The following is an 18,961-nucleotide window of genomic DNA, read 5'->3' as shown; positions in this document are numbered from 1 at the left end:
AGCCACGCTTCTTGGCATGCAAGGCAAACTGAAACATTTGTCTGTGAGTCTTTTTTGTTTTATTTTGGTTAGGCATCACTAATATTTACCAACCTTACCGTTCTATTTCTCATGGTGTTGGGAACTGACCCCGAGGCCTTATGCATGCTCACCCAGCATGCTCCAGCATGCCACACCACAGTTCATCCTCTCCATCTGCGGAGTACAGCTCAGGGGTATCACGTCATCCCCACCACCACAATCCCTTCCCAGATCACTTTATCTGCTAAAACTGAAGCTCTGCACCCCAGGACAGTAGCACCCCATTCTCTCCTCTGCCCAGCCCCAGCACCCATCATCCTGCCTTCTGTTTCTATGATGTGACAAATGCGATCATGCACTGTCTGTGACTAACTTAAGTCTTCAGGCTTCGTGCTCAGCAGGCATCACACTAGCTCCTTTAAGCTGAACAATCGTCCACTGTACTAATTAGCACTGTACGAGTGCTCACCCAGGACTCACTGGTCTTCCTCTGGTGTCAATTACAGTAGATAACCACGGTCCAAAAACATGACCTGGAAAGTTCCAGAAATGAGCAATTCTCAGCTTTGGAATCGTGTGCCGTTCGGAGGAGTCTGACTAAATTTCTTCTCACATTCTTCGCCATCCACGTAGGTTGGGAACATAAGGGTGTCTTTGTCCTACATGTTCATGTTATTAGGGACATCAGAAGGGTTTGTGTGACTGGATCTGCCTCTGTAATATCTCAGTCCTTGTGTTCAAGGAGGAAGGTGACGATGTCCTGATGCTAGATCACAACACCCATGCTCTTCTCCTCAGTCCAGCTCATCAGCCTTGCATCATCCCGCAGCACCCTATGTAGTATTGTGTGGGTGCAGTGAGATATCTGAGAGATGGATTCCACATTTAAGAACTGTATTTTGTTAAACTTGTCATTAGTTATTACTGTTAATCTCTTGATGTGCCTGATCAATAAAACAAACATCATAGGTATGTGTACATTTTTTTAGAGCTTATACTGGCTGGGGAGATGGCTCAAGGTTTAAGAGCTCTTGCTGCTCCCCCAGAGGACCTGGGTTCCATCCCCTTCACCTACATTGGGGACTCATTAGTGCCTATAGCTCCAGCTCCAGGGGATCCAACATCCTTTTCTTAGGGGACACTAGGCACCCACACACATGTGGCAGGCACACAGACACATGTCCCACAGACACATACAGGTATAAATAAATTAAACTAAAATACATCTTTAAAAAAATATGGGGTTGGGTATTTAGCTCAGTGGTAGAGCGCTTGCCTAGCAAACGCAAAGCCCTGGGTTCGATCCTCAGCTCCAAAAAATAAATAAAATAAATAAATAAATAAGGGGGGCTGGAGAGATGGCTCACAGGTTAAGAGCACTGACTGTTCTTCCAGAGGTCCTGAGTTCAATTCCCAGCAACCACATGGTGGCTCACAACCATCTGTAATGAGATCTGGTGCCCTCTTCTGACTTGTAGGAATACATGCAGGCAGAACACTATAAACAATAAATAAATAAATCTTTTTAAAAAAATAAGGAAAAAATGTATTTTATGATTTGGTTCTGGGAGCTCTGTGATCTAGAGATTACAGCTCTTTTCTTTTGTAATGGACTCAACTATCAGTAGACACTATGTTTACTCCTTTAGCTACTATGAATGAAGCTGCTGTGATCATCACCTCGGGTTGTTGTCTGATTGTATGTGCATTTTGACCCTCTGGTTGTTTGTGAGAATTATTGCTAATATCCACATGCTTGTCCAGTTTCCATTTCACTGCTAATGTGTAGATTTCTCTGCTCATTCCACAGTAGCAGGAAAGATCCTGTTTATGGCTGCATGTGTATGTGTGTGATTGGGGGGGGGGTCTCACTACATAGCTCAGTAAATGCCACACACTTGCAGCAATCCTTCTGCAGTAGCCTTCAGGCATATGCCCCCATGCCCAACCAGAAGACTCCAGTTTTTAAAGGGGTATTGAACATGAATTTGGCCTAACGTGTGATCATCCAGAAGAATGATCCTGTGCTCTTGGCTGTGTGCATGTGCTGAGGCCATCGAGGGTCTCTCTGTGTCTAGCAGGTCCTGCTGATTCACAGTCCTGCACTAACTGGTTCACATCCTAAATTTCCTCAAGGAGCTTCTGTGCGGTTTTCTGTTCACTGTTGACAGTCAGCTATCAAACCCTCATCTATGACTATAGGGCGATCTCTTCCTTTGGATATTTCCCTTTTACCCTGTCTGCTTTGGTCTCTCCTGTTCCCTGGACACAATCAGATTCATTTATGGATGCAATTGGTCTGGGAACTGCATTATCTCCACATCGCGTTATTGTGCAGACACGGTAGTGTATTTACAGAAACCAAGATGGCTGTGATGTCACCTGGTGATATAATCTTATAGGACCATAAGCCTCTAGACCATCTGTTCTGGACTTTCATCAGTATGTAGTGTGTGACTGTGTGTTTGTAATTGTTATATCGTCTTCCTGCCCTAAATTTTTAATCGTCTATTAGACTGCAATACAGCCATCTTGCTTTGGTTACTTTTTGCATAGAATATATTTTCCTATATTTCTAATTTCAACTTCTTTATTTCATTTTATCTGATGGCTGTCCTGAAACTGGCATCCACATGGATCTCATTTCTTAACCAACTTACCAATCTCTGCTTTCAATAAGAGGGTTTACCTCGGGTGCACTTCAATTAATCCTCAATTAATTACTGAGAGGAAATCCTTGCTCTCTTAGCTTCAGCTGTGAACTTGATACAGTCTAGAGTCACCTGAGAAAGGAGTCTCCACTGAGAGAAGTCTGGATCATATGGGCTGTGGGCTTTTGTGTGTGTGTGTGTGTGTGTGTGTGTGTGTGTGTGTTTATTGTCATTGTTAATTGATAAACCAAGGCCCATCCAACATAGGTGGCATCATTCCCTGGGCAGGAAGCCCTGGGCTGGATGAGAAAGCTAGCTAAGCACATGCCTGTGAGCAAGCTAGTGTGCAGCACCCTCTGGTTTCTGCTTCAGCTGCTGCCCCGCCTTCCCTTATTGATGGCCTGTGACCTGGAAGTGTAAGCTGACATCGACTCTTACCTCCCTAGAGTCTCTTCTGGTCCAAGTGTTCCCATCACAGCAATAGGGAGCAAGCGCGGCCACTTCCCCTTCCTCTTCACTTGTTTATTTCTGCATTCCCTTTGGGCCCTGTCCCTGCCCTCCGTCACTTCTCGGTGTTCCTCTTTGATTTTCTTTTCACCTTTGTACATTTTATTTGCTTTTCATTCTTTACCTCAGGGATTAAGTCAACATCTTTTTTCTTTTTCTTTTTTTTTTTTTTTGAGACAGGGTTTCTCTGTGTAGCTTTGCACCTTTTCTAGAACTCACTCTGTAGCCCAGGCTGGCCTCGAACTCACAGAGGTCCGCTTGGCTCTGCCTCCCGAGTGCTGGGATTAAAGGCGTGTGTCACCGCCCAGCTAACATCTTTTAAAACTCATTATTAGGGCTGGAGAGATGGCTCAGAGGTTAAGAGCACTGACTGCTCTTCCAGAGGTCCTGAGTTCAACTCTCAGCACCCACATGGTGGCTCACAACCATCTGTAATGAGATCTGGTGCCCTCTTCTGTATACATAATAAAATAAAGAAAAAAACAAAAACAAAACAAAAAACAAAAAAAAACCCTCATTATTAGGGTGTATAATGGGGTGGGGAGAGGACATGCCCCTGAGTGAATATAGAGGTCAGAGGATAACTTCTGGGGTTCGGGTCTCATCTTTCACCTTGTTGGGGCATGAGTCTTGCTTGCTGTTTCTGCCACAATACACACTCAGGAGAGCTGGCCAGTGAGCTTCTAGGCGTTATGTACGCCTTGAACTTACAAAAACCTTGTCTGAGTATCAATTCACTTTCTGTAGTATACAAACTGTGCATTTCATCTCTGTCCCTACTATCCTATGATTATTGCCACAGATTGCATATCTATACATTTTATACTTGTGAACACGGATTTGTAATTATTGTTTTATGCAGTGGTGTTTGCAGCCATACAGGCAAAAAAGAAAGGAACTGCAACCCTGGCGCACGCTGACACTTTTATTTATGGCATTGTTACAGTGCTCACCTGTGCTCACCTCTCTGACTTTGAGTCAACTGCTCACATCATCTCATTTCAGCCTGGAGAACGCCCTCTGCCATGCCTTGTAAGGCAAGTCCACTGATAGTGATTCCCTTCAGCTTTTTTTCTGGAAATGTCCTGCGTTTTCCTTAATTCCTGAAGGATCATTTTTCTTGACAAAATTTGGATGACATTCTTCAGGATTTGCATATGTTATCCTGTATTTTCTGATCTCCACAGTCTCTGATGGGAAGTTAACTGTTAATCTCATCACGGTTCTCTTGTGTGTAAAGGATGAATGCTTCTCTATAGTGTTGGTTTTTTGTTTGTTTGTTTGTTTGTTTGTTAATTCTCACTGCAGTGCCCTCTGTCTACAGTGCCCTCCAGAACCATCTGTGGCCCACTGTAAGCCTGGACCCCTCTGGGAGCACAAGCTAATAAGTCTGGAGCGGGCTCTGCCTGCTGGGAGAGACTGAGGAGCGGGGAGTTCGAACCTCAGACCTGTCAGGGTTGAGGCCTCTTCCTTAGAGCTCCCCTCATTTCAGATCCTCTTCCAAGGAAGGCGTCCTTCAAACTCCTCCTCCTCCGAGCGTCCCCACCTCCCCGGGGTGGATCCTCCTCCTCAGAGTGTCCCCTCCTCCTCCAGTGCCCTCCTCTTCAGAGTTGCTGCTCCTCACAGCACCCCCTCCTCCTCTGAGTGGATCCTGCCCCGAGCTCTTCTTCCTCCTCAGGGATCCTCCTCCGGTTCCTGCTGGGCTCCCGACACCTCTTGCCTCTCCTGGCTGGGCTTCAGAACGCACCGGTAAAGGCGGGGCTTGCGAGTCTGCTCCTCTGCTGGGGGGAGAGGTGCGAGGCGGTCCCCCACCCCAGCCCTGCGCGGGGGCGACCTTGGCACTGGAGCGGGCCAGTCCCTCCCCTGTGGGCAGGCTGCTGCTCCCCGCTGGAGTGAGCAGATGGGAACCCCAGGGCCTTTTGTCCCTTGAAGGAGGTTGGAGTAAGCAGTTTTGGTTGTCCCAGGCTGAGGCTAAGATGCCAGAACCACCCTGGGCCTAAGAAAGAGCAGGTTCCTGGGGCTCACGCCAGAAGTCACAAAGCCCAGGAATCCCCGTGTAGCCAGGCCTCAGGGCTGAGGACCTCTGTCCTGCAGCGAGCAGGGTGGAGACCTGACCCTGGGCCTTTGCATAACTTGCCCTTTGGAGTGTATTCTGGGCCTGGTGGGCACCGCAGTACCTAAGCAAATCAGCCCTCTCTCCACAGACTCTGCTTCTTGCCCTGGGCTTGAGCGAAGGTTGGGAAGTTAGGATGGGGCTGGTGAGTGGACCCTCTGCAGCTGAATGTTGTTGTCGGTGACTGGGCCTCTTTGAGGACCCACTCCCATTTAACTAGGGAAAAACTAAAAGAAATCTACGCTGAGCCAAAATCCCAGCACTTGGAGGCAGGGCCAAGACGATCTCTGTGAGTTTCAGGACAGCCAGAACTACATAGTGAGACCTTGTCTCAAAACAAACAAGAAAAAGCAAAGAAAACAAGAAATTCTACGTTGAGCATACAAGGAGTTTTACAGTCCACGACCACAGACCACCAACTAGAATGCACAGTTAATATCCTGCTGTTCTTTACCATGGTTACCTGCACCCAGGCGGCCCATCCTGTTCTTGTTGGGGTGTCAAGTCAGCAGCAGACACTGGTACATTCCCCCCTGAAACAGTCAAGCACGCATCTCATCTCTAGAGTCTTAGAATTCTATCATCGGTTAGTGACAGAAGGTCCTAGAGATTCGGTTTCTTTTCACTTGTTTGTTTTGTGTTATGGAGACAGAGTTCATACTGCAGCCCAGGCTGGCCTCGAAATCCATACTGTTCTCCTGCCTCAGTCTCCCAAATGCTGATATTACAAGCTACCATGTGAATTTTAACCCTGAAGTTTTTCAAGTATTTCTGCTCCCAGCCCTGAGGATGTAAAGGGGTTGGAGTCTTTTTTTTTTTTTTTTTTTTTCCTGCGGGGCTGTGTCTGTGGGATCTGGAAAGTTAGACTCAGGCCCCACGGAGGATGGAAAAGCAGCTGTCCCCCATTTGGCTTGATCCTGAGAACAAACATGGAGTGCACAGATAATTCTTCTAAGAACAAGAAGTTTTGTAACAATTCTTACTGAACAAAATGTTTCAAGAGGGAGTGAATGGAGTGTTTTCCAAAAGCCCCAGCGGCCCGTGTTGGCAGTGACTGAAGCGGGTCATGGCCGGGGTGCTCTCTGTTAGGCCTTTACACTGTTAGCTTGCCTGGTTTGAATGCTCCATGTGTGATCTCTAAGCTCTAGGGCACAGTTGGCAAGTTCATGCTAGTGATGAATTAGAGGTTACGGCTTTGAGACTGTTAGGTCCAAGTACTTTCTTGCTCAGCTACAAAACACCAACCCCTCACCCTGTTCAGCTGTCTAAGAGGGAGAGAAAAGACATGCCCTGTGAAATTTGTCTCCACTGTCAGAAATACTGTTCAAAGGGCAGGGTCGTCTCTTTACTCATAGAAGATACAGTTTGGGGGATGTGAATGTTAGTGTCTTGACATTTTATGATGCTGCCTATGCCCTGAACATAGACAGGCTTGTGAGAAGGCGGCACTGGGGTGCTCAGTGGGAGGCTGTGTCCTACCGTGGGGAGAAGAGGCCTGTCCGGAGGTTGTGCTGGGATATGTCTTGTGCCCCCACAAGGGTACTTGGAAATAGACTATTAAAATGGAAGTGCTCCAGTTTCTAGAACACCACACACGGGCTTCTGTCCCTCTCTCTGCCCGATCAGAGCTCTCCCATATGTAGCCTCTTGGTGGAGAGGGGGTTGGTGGGAGCATTGGAGTATCATGCCACACAGTAGAAGAAGCCCTGTATCCCCTCTGCTCCAGCAGGGCTGCTTACTCAGGGAAGACACTCATCTGAAACCCCAGCCTGGGACCCTCCTGGGTCTTGTCACTCACTGCCTAGCCTGGTCTGTAACTCATCAGGCTACCCTCTGGGGTTTAGAAGTAGGATCCTGGGACCATGCTGCCGAGGTGCAGGGTTGACAGACCACACAGGAGGTCCCATTCTGTCATTTTGAAACTGGCTGACAAGGCAGGTGCCTTCCCAGAGCCTTGATGGCCACATCTGTGATAGGTGAAGAGCTACATTTAGGCCAGGTGAAGACCTGTGCCTGCTGTGTGCATAGCATCCAATTTCCCTTGACTCTAGACATAGCAACATCAATGGGAAACCATGCAATGTGGCGAAGAGGGCCAATGACATTCTGATCCTTTCCATAAAGCGGTTGTGATGCATTTTGGCAACATTGGATCATCTTCCTGAACACGTTTCTTGTCACCACCTTGGGGTTCTTGACCTGTGAGGTCTACCTGTTGGATGGGACAGCAGTGCTACTACAAGGAGGTATCGTTAGTGCTTGGTTAAAAGTGTGTGTGTGAAGTAATGTATTCAATAACTGTTAATGCCCTCTGAATCCAGATTCAGTTCCTGTGTTTGGATTTTTCCTTCAAAGAGAAAGAGGCCGGGATGGTTGACATAGCTAGACTAGATACAGGGGTCACCTTGATTTTCGGATTTGGAAGAGTTCTAATCTGTTGGTATTTCAGGGGAGAGGCGCTTAGTGAATTAAGAACAACAGCCTCACCCTTTGCAGGGACAGACAGATTTGTGTGCAGTGTGTATGTGCTCTGTACCGACTCGGCCACATTACCTGTCATCCAGGGCAACAACAGTGCAGACCCGGTTCTCGAAGCCTGGGAAGCAGCCAGAGTTTCTAAGTGACTTCTTCAAGGTCACCATGCAGCTGTCGGAAACAAGGGAGGGAGGGTGGGGGCCGAGGGGGGAGAGAGGACACGGGGAGTGGAACTTGAGCAACTTGAGCTTTCTCCCTTGGCGCTGTGATTTCTACTCGGCGGTGTTGATTGGAATTCAACAAAGGATGCTTTCTTCCTGTTTGGATCTCTGCCCACAAACAAGGCGTTTTCATAAAAGGCCAATGGAATGTCTCTTGGCCACAGACAGCCATAATCTGGTTTAGAGGCGGTGAGCTTTTTAGGTTAGGAGTATGGGAAGCTAATGTTAATCTCACTGACTTGCAAATTTGTACAGATGGTACAGAGAAATATGATCTTTATTCGAGTGGGGCTGGGGTGGACAGTGATGGGTCTGGGTCACAGACTTTTCTGGAAATTTTGATGATTAACAGAGATAGTGGGCCTGGGAGCTTCCTGCAAGCGTGCAATAAGTAGTATTTGCAAAGCATTCAAGGTTCAAGGGGATGAGAGACGTCTGGACTGGGTTTTGGCCATCCAGTTAGATGAGTAGCATGTAGCAGACTGAACCGGGGCCTGTGGGATAGGGAGACACCACTCAGGAGCCCAGCCAAGCTGTGATGCTTGTCCACTGGTTCAGTTCAAGAACCTGTGCTCCTTGATTCTTCAGAGAACCTGCCTCTAAATAATATCACGGACATCCATGCAGTGACGCTCCAGCTGGGAGGCAAACCCACGACTTTCTAATTCCCTATACCATCAGTGGCCATTGCCCTGGACCCACAGTGTGATGTCATTCCTCCTGAAGAGCTGTTGTGTAACAGTTTTTTTCCTGGGGAGATGCAACTCAGACACACACACACACACACACACACACACACACACACACACACACCTGTTCACCCCAGAAGCGGAATGCACACAGACCAAAGTAATTAGCGATGAGCTAATGGGGTTTTACTGGGGTTACTAAGAGGAGTGTGGGTTGAGGAATTGCTTACAAGGAACAGGGTTGAGGTAAAAGCACCCGCACCGCCTAAAAGTCCACCCAACAAAGTAGTTCATGTTTTCCAGCCCAGTCTTGAACTTGTTGACCGGTGGGGGAGGGGAGCTACTGTCCAGAAGGAAAAACCTTCTAGGCCTTTGTCTTGGGTCAGGAGGGTGAGACAGACAGAAAGCAGGAGTGTGCTATCTTTACCATCTGTCTCCTGTCTGTCTGGAGTCTAATGCACACATCTTCAGTTCAGGTAACACAGAAACCATACAGCTACAGAAGAAAATGACACATTTATCCTTTTTCTCCCCAAGATACAAGGGTATATTGTAGATCAGTGTTTTCTAGAATTGCTTGGTTTCCCATATTGGAAGTGTCTTGCCAGTCTATGGACTCTCTAGGGTCGCTCAGTCCCCTCACATGGGGGATTTCTCATGTACCCATTCTGGGGACACTCAACCTCTTGAGACTCTGAAGGGATTTACCTTTTGGTTATTCATTTTCAACTACAGAATTTCTTTTGGTCTTTTAAAAGTAAAAGATTGGAGCTGGAGAGATGGCTCTGTGGTTAAAAGCACTGGCTGTTCTTCCAGAGGATCCAGGATCAATTGCCAGCACCTGTGTGAAAGCTCACAACTATCTGTTAACTCCAGTTCCAGGGGATCCAACATCTTTGTTTGGCCTTTGCAGGCACCAGGCACGTACATGGTACACAGACATACCTGCCAGCATTCACCCATACTCCTAAAACAAATAGTACCATTAAGATGAAAGTATTAACAAATACCAGTAATGAGCAGAAACCAAAAGAAATTCTGTAGTTGAAAATGAATAACCAAAATGTAAATCCCTTCAGAGTCTCAAGAGCAGATATAGGGAGTCAGAAGTGAGAGTCAGTAAGCACAGAGATGGTCAGCCAAGGGTCCATGCCCTGAGGGGCAGGAATTAAGAATGAAGAGGAAACGCAGTGATCCAGAAACCTTTGTAAATACTAACTTCCATGCAATGCAGGCCCAGTTAGGAATGTGATGGAGCAGCTGGCGCCTTAGAAGTACATGCCTCTAATCCCAGCACTCAGGAGGCAGAGGCAAGTGGACCTCTGTGAGTTTGAGCCAGCCTGGTGTACAGAGCAAGTTCTAGAACAGTCAGGGCTGTAACAGAGAGAAACCCTGTCTCAAAAGAATTTGATGAAGTCATTAATAGTGTGTGTAAGAAGTTCCTCTGTGGTGCTGAATTTAAATTCTCAGCTTCACCTCATCTATAATCTCTTCTTTTTTTAAATTAATTTATTATGTATACAGTATTCTGCCTACATGCCAGAAGAGGGCACCAGATCAAATTATAGATGGTTGTGAGCCACCATGTGGTTGCTAGGAATTGAACTTAGGACCTTGGGGAGAGCAGCCAGTGCTCTCAACCGCTGAGCCCTCTCCCCAGCCCCCTATAATCTCTTAGGATGCACCTCTCTGAGTGTTTCTGTGAGGAGTTTCCAATGAGGTTTAAGTAAGGCAAGAAGATCTACCCGGATGTTGGTGGTACCATCCTGTGGACTGGAGCCACAGACTGAATAAAAAGGATAAAAGCAAGCTGGGCATCTGTGTTCATCTCCTGCTACCTGATTGTGTATGACTCTCCTTCTGCTGACTGACTGGTTGTTGGGGACCAGCTGTCTCATGCTTCCCGCCACCATGACTTTGAGGTGCCCCATCATGATGGACTGTGCCCTCACATAGTGAGGGCCATCAACAGCATTAGCATCTGGTTTCTAATGACAATTAGAGGCAGGCGTGACATTGCCCCTCCAGAAGTGGCTAGAGATGCTGCTGCTTTCTGACACTCCAATGTGACTTCCTGGGACCAGCCGTGTGTGGAGCCAAGTGCCTCACTGGGTGCTGCCTCCCGAGGAAAGGCAGTCTGGGCATCAGAAGCCGGGCTCTTAGTACCAGCTGGGCACCTCACAGATCTGACTGGGGTGTGTCTGAGCACATGAGTGGGTGTGTGCCTGGAGTATGTCAGTGCTGCCCCAGTGTGTTGTTGATGGGGGTGGGAGGGTGTGTTGTGCATGTGGGAAGACGTGGGGAACTGAACCAGTCACAGACTTATATGATCAGGCACCTCAGTGAGTCTGGCTCACATATGCAGTCTGAGGCCAAGGAAAGAGATTCCTTGGGAACACTGAGCCAGAGGGGTTTTTAGGTAAGAAATTTATTGGGTTATTGATGCCATAGACAGCTGCACAGTGGGGACTAGGAGATAGATCAGGGCCACGTGGAAGAGTGACAGTCCCTCCTTACACATTTTAGAGAAAGGAGGAGGGATGGTAAATCTACGTTAAGTTAGGCTTGCAGTTGGCCATTGCTAGGGGTAACCAGTGAACGGTCAGTTCAGAAAGGTCAGGTGATCAATAAGCATGTTTCCTGGCCAGCCATTCTTGGGGGGGCAGTGAAGCAGGAAAAACCTAGGCAAACAAGTTACTTAAGTTCTAAAAACCAAATTCCTGCAGTCATTGGAGTTGTCAGAGTTCAACCAATGTGGAACTTTACAAAATGGCACAACCCTATCAGAAGTAGCTGTCTGTAGCTTGCACTAGGCCGTGTGTCCCCTAAAGCTTCATGTGCTGTCATTTAATCCCTGTGTGGGGTACTGAGATGGAAGCCTTACCTCTATGGTAGTTAAAAGTGGATAACTATTTGAAAATAAGTTTAGATGAGGCCATTAGGGTAGACCTGTGGTTGAATCCAGTTGGTCTAGGAGAGGAACAGTACCCCCCACACACACACACACACATAGGCTTCCTGTTTCGTGTCATGTAATGCATCACAAATACCGTCAGGACTTGACCACCAGGAGGGAGCCCTGGAGCCTCCAGAGCCATAAGCCAAAGTAAAACTAAGGTTTAATTACATTGTAGGTGTGTGGGCGTGCACGAACCCATGAAGAGGTCAGAGAACAATTTATGGGAGTCGAGTATCTCCTTCCATTGTGTGGGTCCTGGGGTCAAACTCAGATTGTCAGGTTTAGAGGAAAGTGCCTTTACCCACTAAGCCATCTTGCCTGACCCCCTCTTCTTGATAAAATGTCATGCCTTAAGTATTTTCTGACACTTTTATGAATGTTAGTCCCCCTCATCTCCCGTGCTTCCTGTCACATGGTCCCTTGGACTACAAGGGCCTCCAGGGTTGGGGATTTAGCTCAGTGGTAGAGCGCTTGCCTAGTCGGGGTTGGGCAAGTGCGTTGAGGGAAAACGAAGACATGCTGGCAAAAGCCCGCACCATATTAAGGGTGTGAGTGAGCCAATGGGCAGAAGCCAGGGCTTGGTTTCAAACTTTTTTGTTGTTTGAGACATGGTCTCACACAGTAGCTCAGGCTAGACTCACACAGCAGTCCTCCAGGCCTCAGCCACCCAAATGCTGGGATTACAGATGTGAGTCGCCACACCCAGCTCCAGACCATGGTTCTGTGGGGAACCGGGGCTCGGGAGTATCGGAAGTTGGAGAAGTTCTGTTCGCCTCCCTACCCTGGGAAAGTATCTGGGAGAGGGAGGGGAAGGCCTCTGTAGCTGCCCCTGCCTCTGCCTGTTTCTTCTGGCTGCACAGACAACATAGCCGCGTGACTCAAAGCGGAGGACAAAGGTCAGTCTCTGCTCCTTTAGAAGGGTATAGCCCTGGATGTTCAGATGCCCAGGATATGATAGGAGCCCTACCTGTGCCAGGTATCTGGAGCGTGGAAGGCTGCGTGTGTGCCCTGAGGTGCCTAGGGTCAGCATGGCATCCATAGGGCGGGCTGCTGGTCAGGGAAACACTGTCTGCGGCCTGGCCTGACCATCTTCTGCCTAGAGTACCTGGTGCATTGATACCAGCGATCAGCTACTGCCCTCTTCCCAGTGCCCCTCGCTCACCTGCATGGTCCACTCCAGGCACCTGGCCCCACAGCCCAGTGTCCTGTGGCGTCATTCAGGCCCTCACTCGCTACCTGCAAAGTCCTCCAGGAGAGTCCCACTCCAGATGGAGGCAGTATCCGCAGCCTCTCTAAGTTCTGCTGCCTGTATACCGCCTCTTGACCAAGTGCTTGAGCAGAGGGTGCATCTGTCATCTGCCCCTGGAGCTCCCAGTACCCCAACAAGCACAACCAGTATTCTAAGCTCCCATGGTTCCCCCAGGTTTCCGTCCCCTTCCCCTGCATAAGCTCCTGAGGACTTAGGGGACAGGGACATCCAAGGCTACCATTGCCCCTGGCCTGTCTTGCCCCTCCTTGTATTCTACTCTGAAAGCACAGCAGCTTAGCTTGAAGGCAGAGGGCAGAGGGCAAAGGGTAAAGGGCAAAGGTCAGCACTGGCTCCTTTCTAGAGACCAGCCTGGGCCAGGTGAGTGCCTGGGGTGTGATAATACTGTTTTCCCTGGTCCTAGGTGGCTGGAGTGAGGACCAAGAGGTGTTTCCAGAGAAAGAGAGCAGCAGGGCAGCCATGAGGCTGCTGACCGGGACTGAGCTGTGGTCCGTGGCCATATTCATGGTCATCTTCCTGCTTCTGGTGGACCTGATGCACCGGCGCCAGCGCTGGACTGCCCGCTACCCCCCAGGCCCTGTGCCCTTGCCTGTGCTTGGGAACCTGATGCAGGTGGACTTCCAGAATATGCCAGCGGGCTTCCAAAAGGTAAGAGAATTGTTAGAGGTCAGGAGAGGCCATGGTGAACCCCCATCAGAACACAGTGGGTGGTAGTGCAACCACATGCTGGACAGGAGCTGGCTCCCAGGAGAAAGCAAGTTAAGAGGCTTCCTTCTCTTGGGGAGAGTGGTGCAGAACCTGAGGATACCCTAAACTTCCCAAAGGCAATGGCCAGGAGGTGGGATGGGACTTAACAGCCAGTTTGAGATCCAGTTAACATGACAAAATATAGTCGGTGGTAGTGGTGCTGGGACTGTGTCCTAATTCCAACATGCCTGTAATTGGGAATCTAAGGCAGGTGGGTTATAAATTCCAGGCCACCTTAACGTATATAATGAATCTATCTCTAAAACCAAAAATTGAGAGCCAGGTGTCACGGTGATGCATGCCTCTAATCCCAGCACTTGGGAGGCAGAGTTCCAGGCGGATCTCTATGAGTTCGAGGCCAGCCTGGGCTACCAAGTGAGCTCCAGGAAAAAGGCACAAAGCTACACAGAGAAACCCTGTCTCGAAAAAAAAAAAAAAAACCCCCAAAAAACAAAAAATAAATTAAAAAATAAAAATAAGAATAAAAAAACACTAAAATTTTTAAAGGAAAAAAGTCTAACACAGCGGCACAGACCTTTAATCCCAGCACTCAGAGGAGGCAAAAGCAAGCAAATCTCTGTGCATTCAATACCATCTTGGCCTACATAGCTAGTTCCAAGCCAGCCCTGGCTACATACTGAGACCTTGGCTCACACACACACACACACACACACACACACACACACACACACACACTAAAAATAAAAGGAAAATCAAGTTATGTAGACCTCACATTCCTTCTCATTCCACCAGAGGGAAATATTTTGAGACTGTGGGAGAGGCTGAGATCCTGAACCAGCATTTCTGCCAGGAAATCAAAGTTGAGAAAGATGCAGCGGCTGCTTCCACCCTTTTGCCCACTCAGATTCTCAGACTCCCCACTTACATCCACGATCCTTAGTCTCCTCATCTAGACATGGGACCCACTGGCAGATATACAGACCTGCAAGGTCATGGTGGGGTGACTGATAAGAGTCCAGGGCGGTTCCCAAGACAAATACTACCAGATTCCATCCTTCTGGGAGGCTCACAACTGGACCTCCCCTGCCAGGTCCCATCCAGTCCAGCTAAGCAAGCACAGGAATCCAGGCTTGCCAGTAATGCACTGACTCCTTGCCTACAGCTGCGAAGCCGCTTTGGGGACCTGTTCAGCCTCCAGCTGGCCTTTGAGTCAGTGGTTGTACTGAACGGGCTGACAGCCCTGCGTGAGGCACTGGTGAGATACAGCGAGGACACTGCTGACCGGCCACTGCTGCACACCAATGACCACTTGGGCTTTGGACCACGCTCTCAAGGCAAATGCAGAAAGTGACAGAAGTGGTGGGGAGTGGGGACTAGAGAGGGTTCTGGGACCAGAGACAGTCTGGGACCTAATTGCCGGGGAGGGACAGGCACAAAGAGACAGCAGAGGCTGGTGGCTGAAAGGCAGAGGAAGGATCTTATAGCAGTGATCCAGTGAGACGTGAGCAGAAAAGAGGCCTGGGTCTCAGGCCTAAGTTTGGTCCTCCAGGTGTGGTCCTAGCACAGTACGGGCCTGCCTGGCGTCAGCAGCGGCGATTCTCTGTGTCCACCTTCCGTCACTTTGGCCTGGGCAAGAAGTCACTGGAGCAGTGGGTGACTGAGGAGGCCAGATGCCTCTGTGCTGCCTTCACTGACTATACCGGTAGGTGATGGACTGGTGGGTCCGAGTGGAGATAGACGACACACACCCTGACCGGCGTTTCCACTCGCAGGACGTCCTTTGAGCCCTAACGCTCTACTGGACAAAGCAGTGTGTAACGTGATCGCATCCCTCCTCTATGCCTGCCGCTTTGAGTACGATGACCCACGCTTCATCAGGCTACTGGACTTGCTGAAAGAGACTCTCGAGGAGGAAGCTGGCTTCCTGCCCATGGTGAGGGGGTCGGAGGTGTCTGTACCCAGATAACTTCATACAGTGGGGCCTCTCAGGAAGATGATCCGGGAGAGGGCATTCTGGGAAGAGCTGGACAAACGTCAATGGGAGGGGACAGGATAGACTGAAGTCTAAGTGTTTGGAAGTGGTGAGTGGCTATGGAGGCTGTTGGAAATTTCCACGGTATGATAGCCCTTGTGGAAACTCAGGGCCAAAAGGAAGGTTAGAGGCTGGCATTGGGAGGGACTACGTCACTAGTCTACCCTGGAGAAGGCTGGGACCCACAGCACAGGAACACCCAGGTCCCTCTCTTGGTCTCTCTGCTGGTCACAGTTCCTGAATGTGTTCCCGGTACTCCTGCACATCCCAGGGCTGCCTGGCAAGGTCTTCTCTGGGAAAAAGGCCTTCATGGCCATTCTGGATGAGCTGCTAACTGAACACAAGACAACCCGGGACCCTACCCAGCCACCCCGAGACCTGACGGATGCCTTCCTGGAGGAGGTGGAGAAGGTGAGGGGCAGCTGTTAACATGAGCCCAGGGGCTGTGGGCTGCCATCCTGTGTATCACCAAGAGACTCAGCACCTGGGCTGCTGGGGACAATGGGAGGCCATTGAGGGACTTCCTCTCCCACTGAGTCTACCCTTTCTGCCTGGCCCAGGCCAAGGGGAACCCTGAGAGCAGCTTCAATGATGAGAACCTGCGTATTGTGGTGGCTGACTTGTTCATGGCGGGGATGGTGACCTCTTCGACCACACTGGCCTGGGCCCTGCTGCTCATGATCCTGCACCCGGATGTGCAGCGTGAGTCTGGCTGGGGCTGGGAAGAAAGAAGGAGGAGGAGAGAGGCACACTCCTTAAGCCTTCTTGGGACACTTGGGGTTCCGAGCACTGACTTGACCCAGACTCCAGCAAGGGTGATTGCCAACTTTCTCCCATGGACCCAGCGTTTAACACAGAGAGAGTAGAAGCATAAGGGGCATCTATCTGCCTGGGTCTCCTTAACTGAGGGGATGCTGTCCCTCCAGGCCGTGTCCAACAGGAGATCGATGAAGTCATAGGCCAGGCACGGTGTCCAGAGATGGCAGACCAGGCCTCCATGCCCTACACCAATGCTGTCATTCATGAGGTGCAGCGATTTGGTGACATCCTCCCACTTGGTGTGCCTCACAAGACATCTCGTGACATTGAAATGCAGGGCTTCCTCATCCCGAAGGTTGGCCTGGGGCCCTCTAATATCCAGTCAGTGTTACCAGCCAGCTAGTGGCCTGAGCTGCCCAGTTAAGAAGGACTGGAATCTGGGCTATCCAATTCTCAACTCCACAGTACCAGCTTCCCCTGGGGAATATGGGAAGTGGAACAGTAACAAGAATTGTACACCAGAACCCCAGCTAGAAAATCATGCAAGCTAAAACATGGCTACAAGTACAGGTGATGGTGTGTTTACCTATATATGTCACGCCGGGCGGTGGTGGCGCACGCCTTTAATGCCAGCACTCGGGAGGCAGAGGCAGGCGTATCTCTGTGAGTTCGAGGCCAGCCTGGGCTACCAAGTGAGTTCCAGGAAAGGTGCAATGCTACTCAGAGAAACCCTGTCTCTGAAAACCAAAACCAAAACAAACAAACAAACAACATATATGCCACTTGTCACTTACCCTTGTCACAGCATCAAAGAGAGGGCTGAGAAGCTCTAGGGCTGAGGTTACATTAAAGTGGGTGAGGGAGAATCTGTGCATGTGATCATGGTGACCCCATCCTGGTCCATGTTCACACCACATGCCTCCTTGCCAGGGAACGACCCTCATCCCCAACCTGTCCTCCGTGCTGAAGGATGAGACTGTCTGGGAGAAGCCCCTCCAGTTCCATCCTGAACACTTTCTGGATGCCCAGGGCCGCTTTGTGAAGCATGAGGCCTTCATGCCATTCTCTGCAGGTGCTGGGTGGGGGTGCCTGGCTCCGTGTCTCTTCCCAGGGGACCTTGGAGGGTGGAGCACCCATCAGGCCTCAGACTGACTGAGCCCCTCTCCCACCCACAGGCCGCAGAGCATGCCTGGGAGAGCCTCTGGCCCGCATGGAGCTCTTCCTCTTCTTCACCTGCCTCCTGCAGCGCTTTAGCTTCTCAGTGCCTGAAGGACAGCCCCGGCCCAGCGACCAGGGCATCTTTGGTGCTCTGACAACCCCATCGCCCTACCAGCTCTGTGCTTTACCCCGCTGAGAGGAGGTACGAAATCTCATTCACTACCCTGCTGGGGTCCTAATGTACAATAAATCATTTCACTCTGAACTAAATCATCCCTGTGAGATCTCCAGGCTGTAATGGCCCTCAGCAGCCTCCCTTTGGACATTCCCAACCCCCTACTTATTCTTACAAGGCCATTTCACCCCAGTGGAAGGACTGGTCTGTTAAACCTCAGAGAATGACAGCTACCTTTTCCCCTGCCCTCACATTTCTCACCCAAATTGATCATGTTTGTACTCAGATGCCAACATCTGGAAGGAGGGCCTGGACTGCTGATAGGTGGCAGTGTAAGTCACATAGAAGGGAAGGGCGGGATTCCTCCTAGAAGCCCCCATTTCAGACTCGCTTCCACCTGCCACACAGCTGAGGCTAACTGCTCAGTGAACATCATCACATCTTTCACTGAACTTCTATGACATCCCAGAGATGTAGAGAAGTCAGGGAGGCTGAAAGTGATATGCCAGGTTAAGTGTCCAAGGTTAGCCATCAGGTACCAGGTCCTTCCCTAAAAGGCTTTGTGGGAGTCCAGAAGGGGGTTACCTCCCAAGCTTCTTAGTTACCACTAATTCTATGACCTGTCAGGGTTACTGCTGTCCAGGCCTTTGCACAGTGCTTCTGAGACCAGACTTGGTAGAACCAGCAAACCTCGGTGTCGTAACAGGTTCCCAGACCTTAGCACAACCTTTTCCATGATGGAAGTACCATTCAGGCCATAAAACTGAACACACTGACAGCACCTCTTAGTTCTGGGAAAGTCTCTAATTGTACTAACCTTGCTTTTTGGCTTCTGTGGCTCTGCTTCTGGCTAACTGTTCTTGTTAACTGATATTATCAACCTATGATATGGTTTTTGTACTTAAAAGCTCACCCTGAGAAAGGCTCGGGACTGCACTGGGATCCTGGAAATCCAGTGTAGTTGCCAACCGGCTAATAAAGACTTTCTATTGGCTTAAATTTGTATCTGAGTAGTCTTCTGTGGTGGATACCCCTCAACGTTTCTGGAGGTTCCACCAAGATCCCCAGAGACCAAACTTTGAGACACTGGACGTCTCAGATCCCCTCAGAGCAGGGAAGAGTGCAGGGGTCAAGGAACTCCTAGGGGATGCACAACCTGAAGACTATCCAGGGCCCTATGTTTATTCCCTTTGACCAATCACTGCCTAAAGTTTTAGAGGAGTCTG

General features: G+C 49.6%; 1 protein-coding gene across 5 annotated transcripts; it reads left to right on the top strand.

Annotated features, from left to right (window-relative positions):
- The first annotated feature begins 4,757 nt into the window (after window positions 1–4,757).
- LOC118596793 (cytochrome P450 2D4) lies at window positions 4,758–18,737 on the top strand. Of its 5 annotated transcripts, XM_036207678.1 has the most exons (11): window positions 4,758–4,928; window positions 13,307–13,551; window positions 14,774–14,945; window positions 15,161–15,313; window positions 15,384–15,544; window positions 15,878–16,054; window positions 16,204–16,345; window positions 16,570–16,757; window positions 17,333–17,474; window positions 17,578–17,762; window positions 18,022–18,737. In XM_036207678.1, the coding sequence occupies exons 2-10, from the start codon at window positions 13,363–13,365 to the stop codon at window positions 17,754–17,756; spliced, it is 1,503 nt and encodes a 500-aa protein (XP_036063571.1). In that variant the 5' UTR covers window positions 4,758–4,928; window positions 13,307–13,362; the 3' UTR covers window positions 17,757–17,762; window positions 18,022–18,737. The 5 variants fall into 5 exon arrangements, with proteins under 5 accessions (XP_036063571.1, XP_036063573.1, XP_036063570.1 ...); XM_036207680.1 differs by lacking the exon at window positions 17,333–17,474; XM_036207677.1 differs by having other exon boundaries at window positions 17,578–18,737.
- Window positions 18,738–18,961: the final 224 nt, after the last annotated feature.

This window comes from Onychomys torridus, chromosome 16 (assembly GCF_903995425.1).
Source record: "Onychomys torridus chromosome 16, mOncTor1.1, whole genome shotgun sequence".
Lineage (NCBI taxonomy): Eukaryota > Metazoa > Chordata > Mammalia > Rodentia > Cricetidae > Onychomys > Onychomys torridus.
Note: the sequence above shows the minus strand (reverse complement) of the source record. Positions and strands in the feature narration are given on the sequence as shown.

Excerpts from the sequence above, each read along its gene's own strand:
- LOC118596793 (XM_036207678.1), top strand. The coding sequence starts at position 13,363 with ATGAGGCTGCTGACCGGGACTGAGCTGTGGTCCGTGGCCATATTCATG. Across the intron at positions 15,545-15,877 it reads AAGCTGGCTTCCTGCCCATG|TTCCTGAATGTGTTCCCGGT; the intron begins GTGAGGGGGTCG and ends TGCTGGTCACAG. Across the intron at positions 16,055-16,203 it reads TCCTGGAGGAGGTGGAGAAG|GCCAAGGGGAACCCTGAGAG; the intron begins GTGAGGGGCAGC and ends TGCCTGGCCCAG.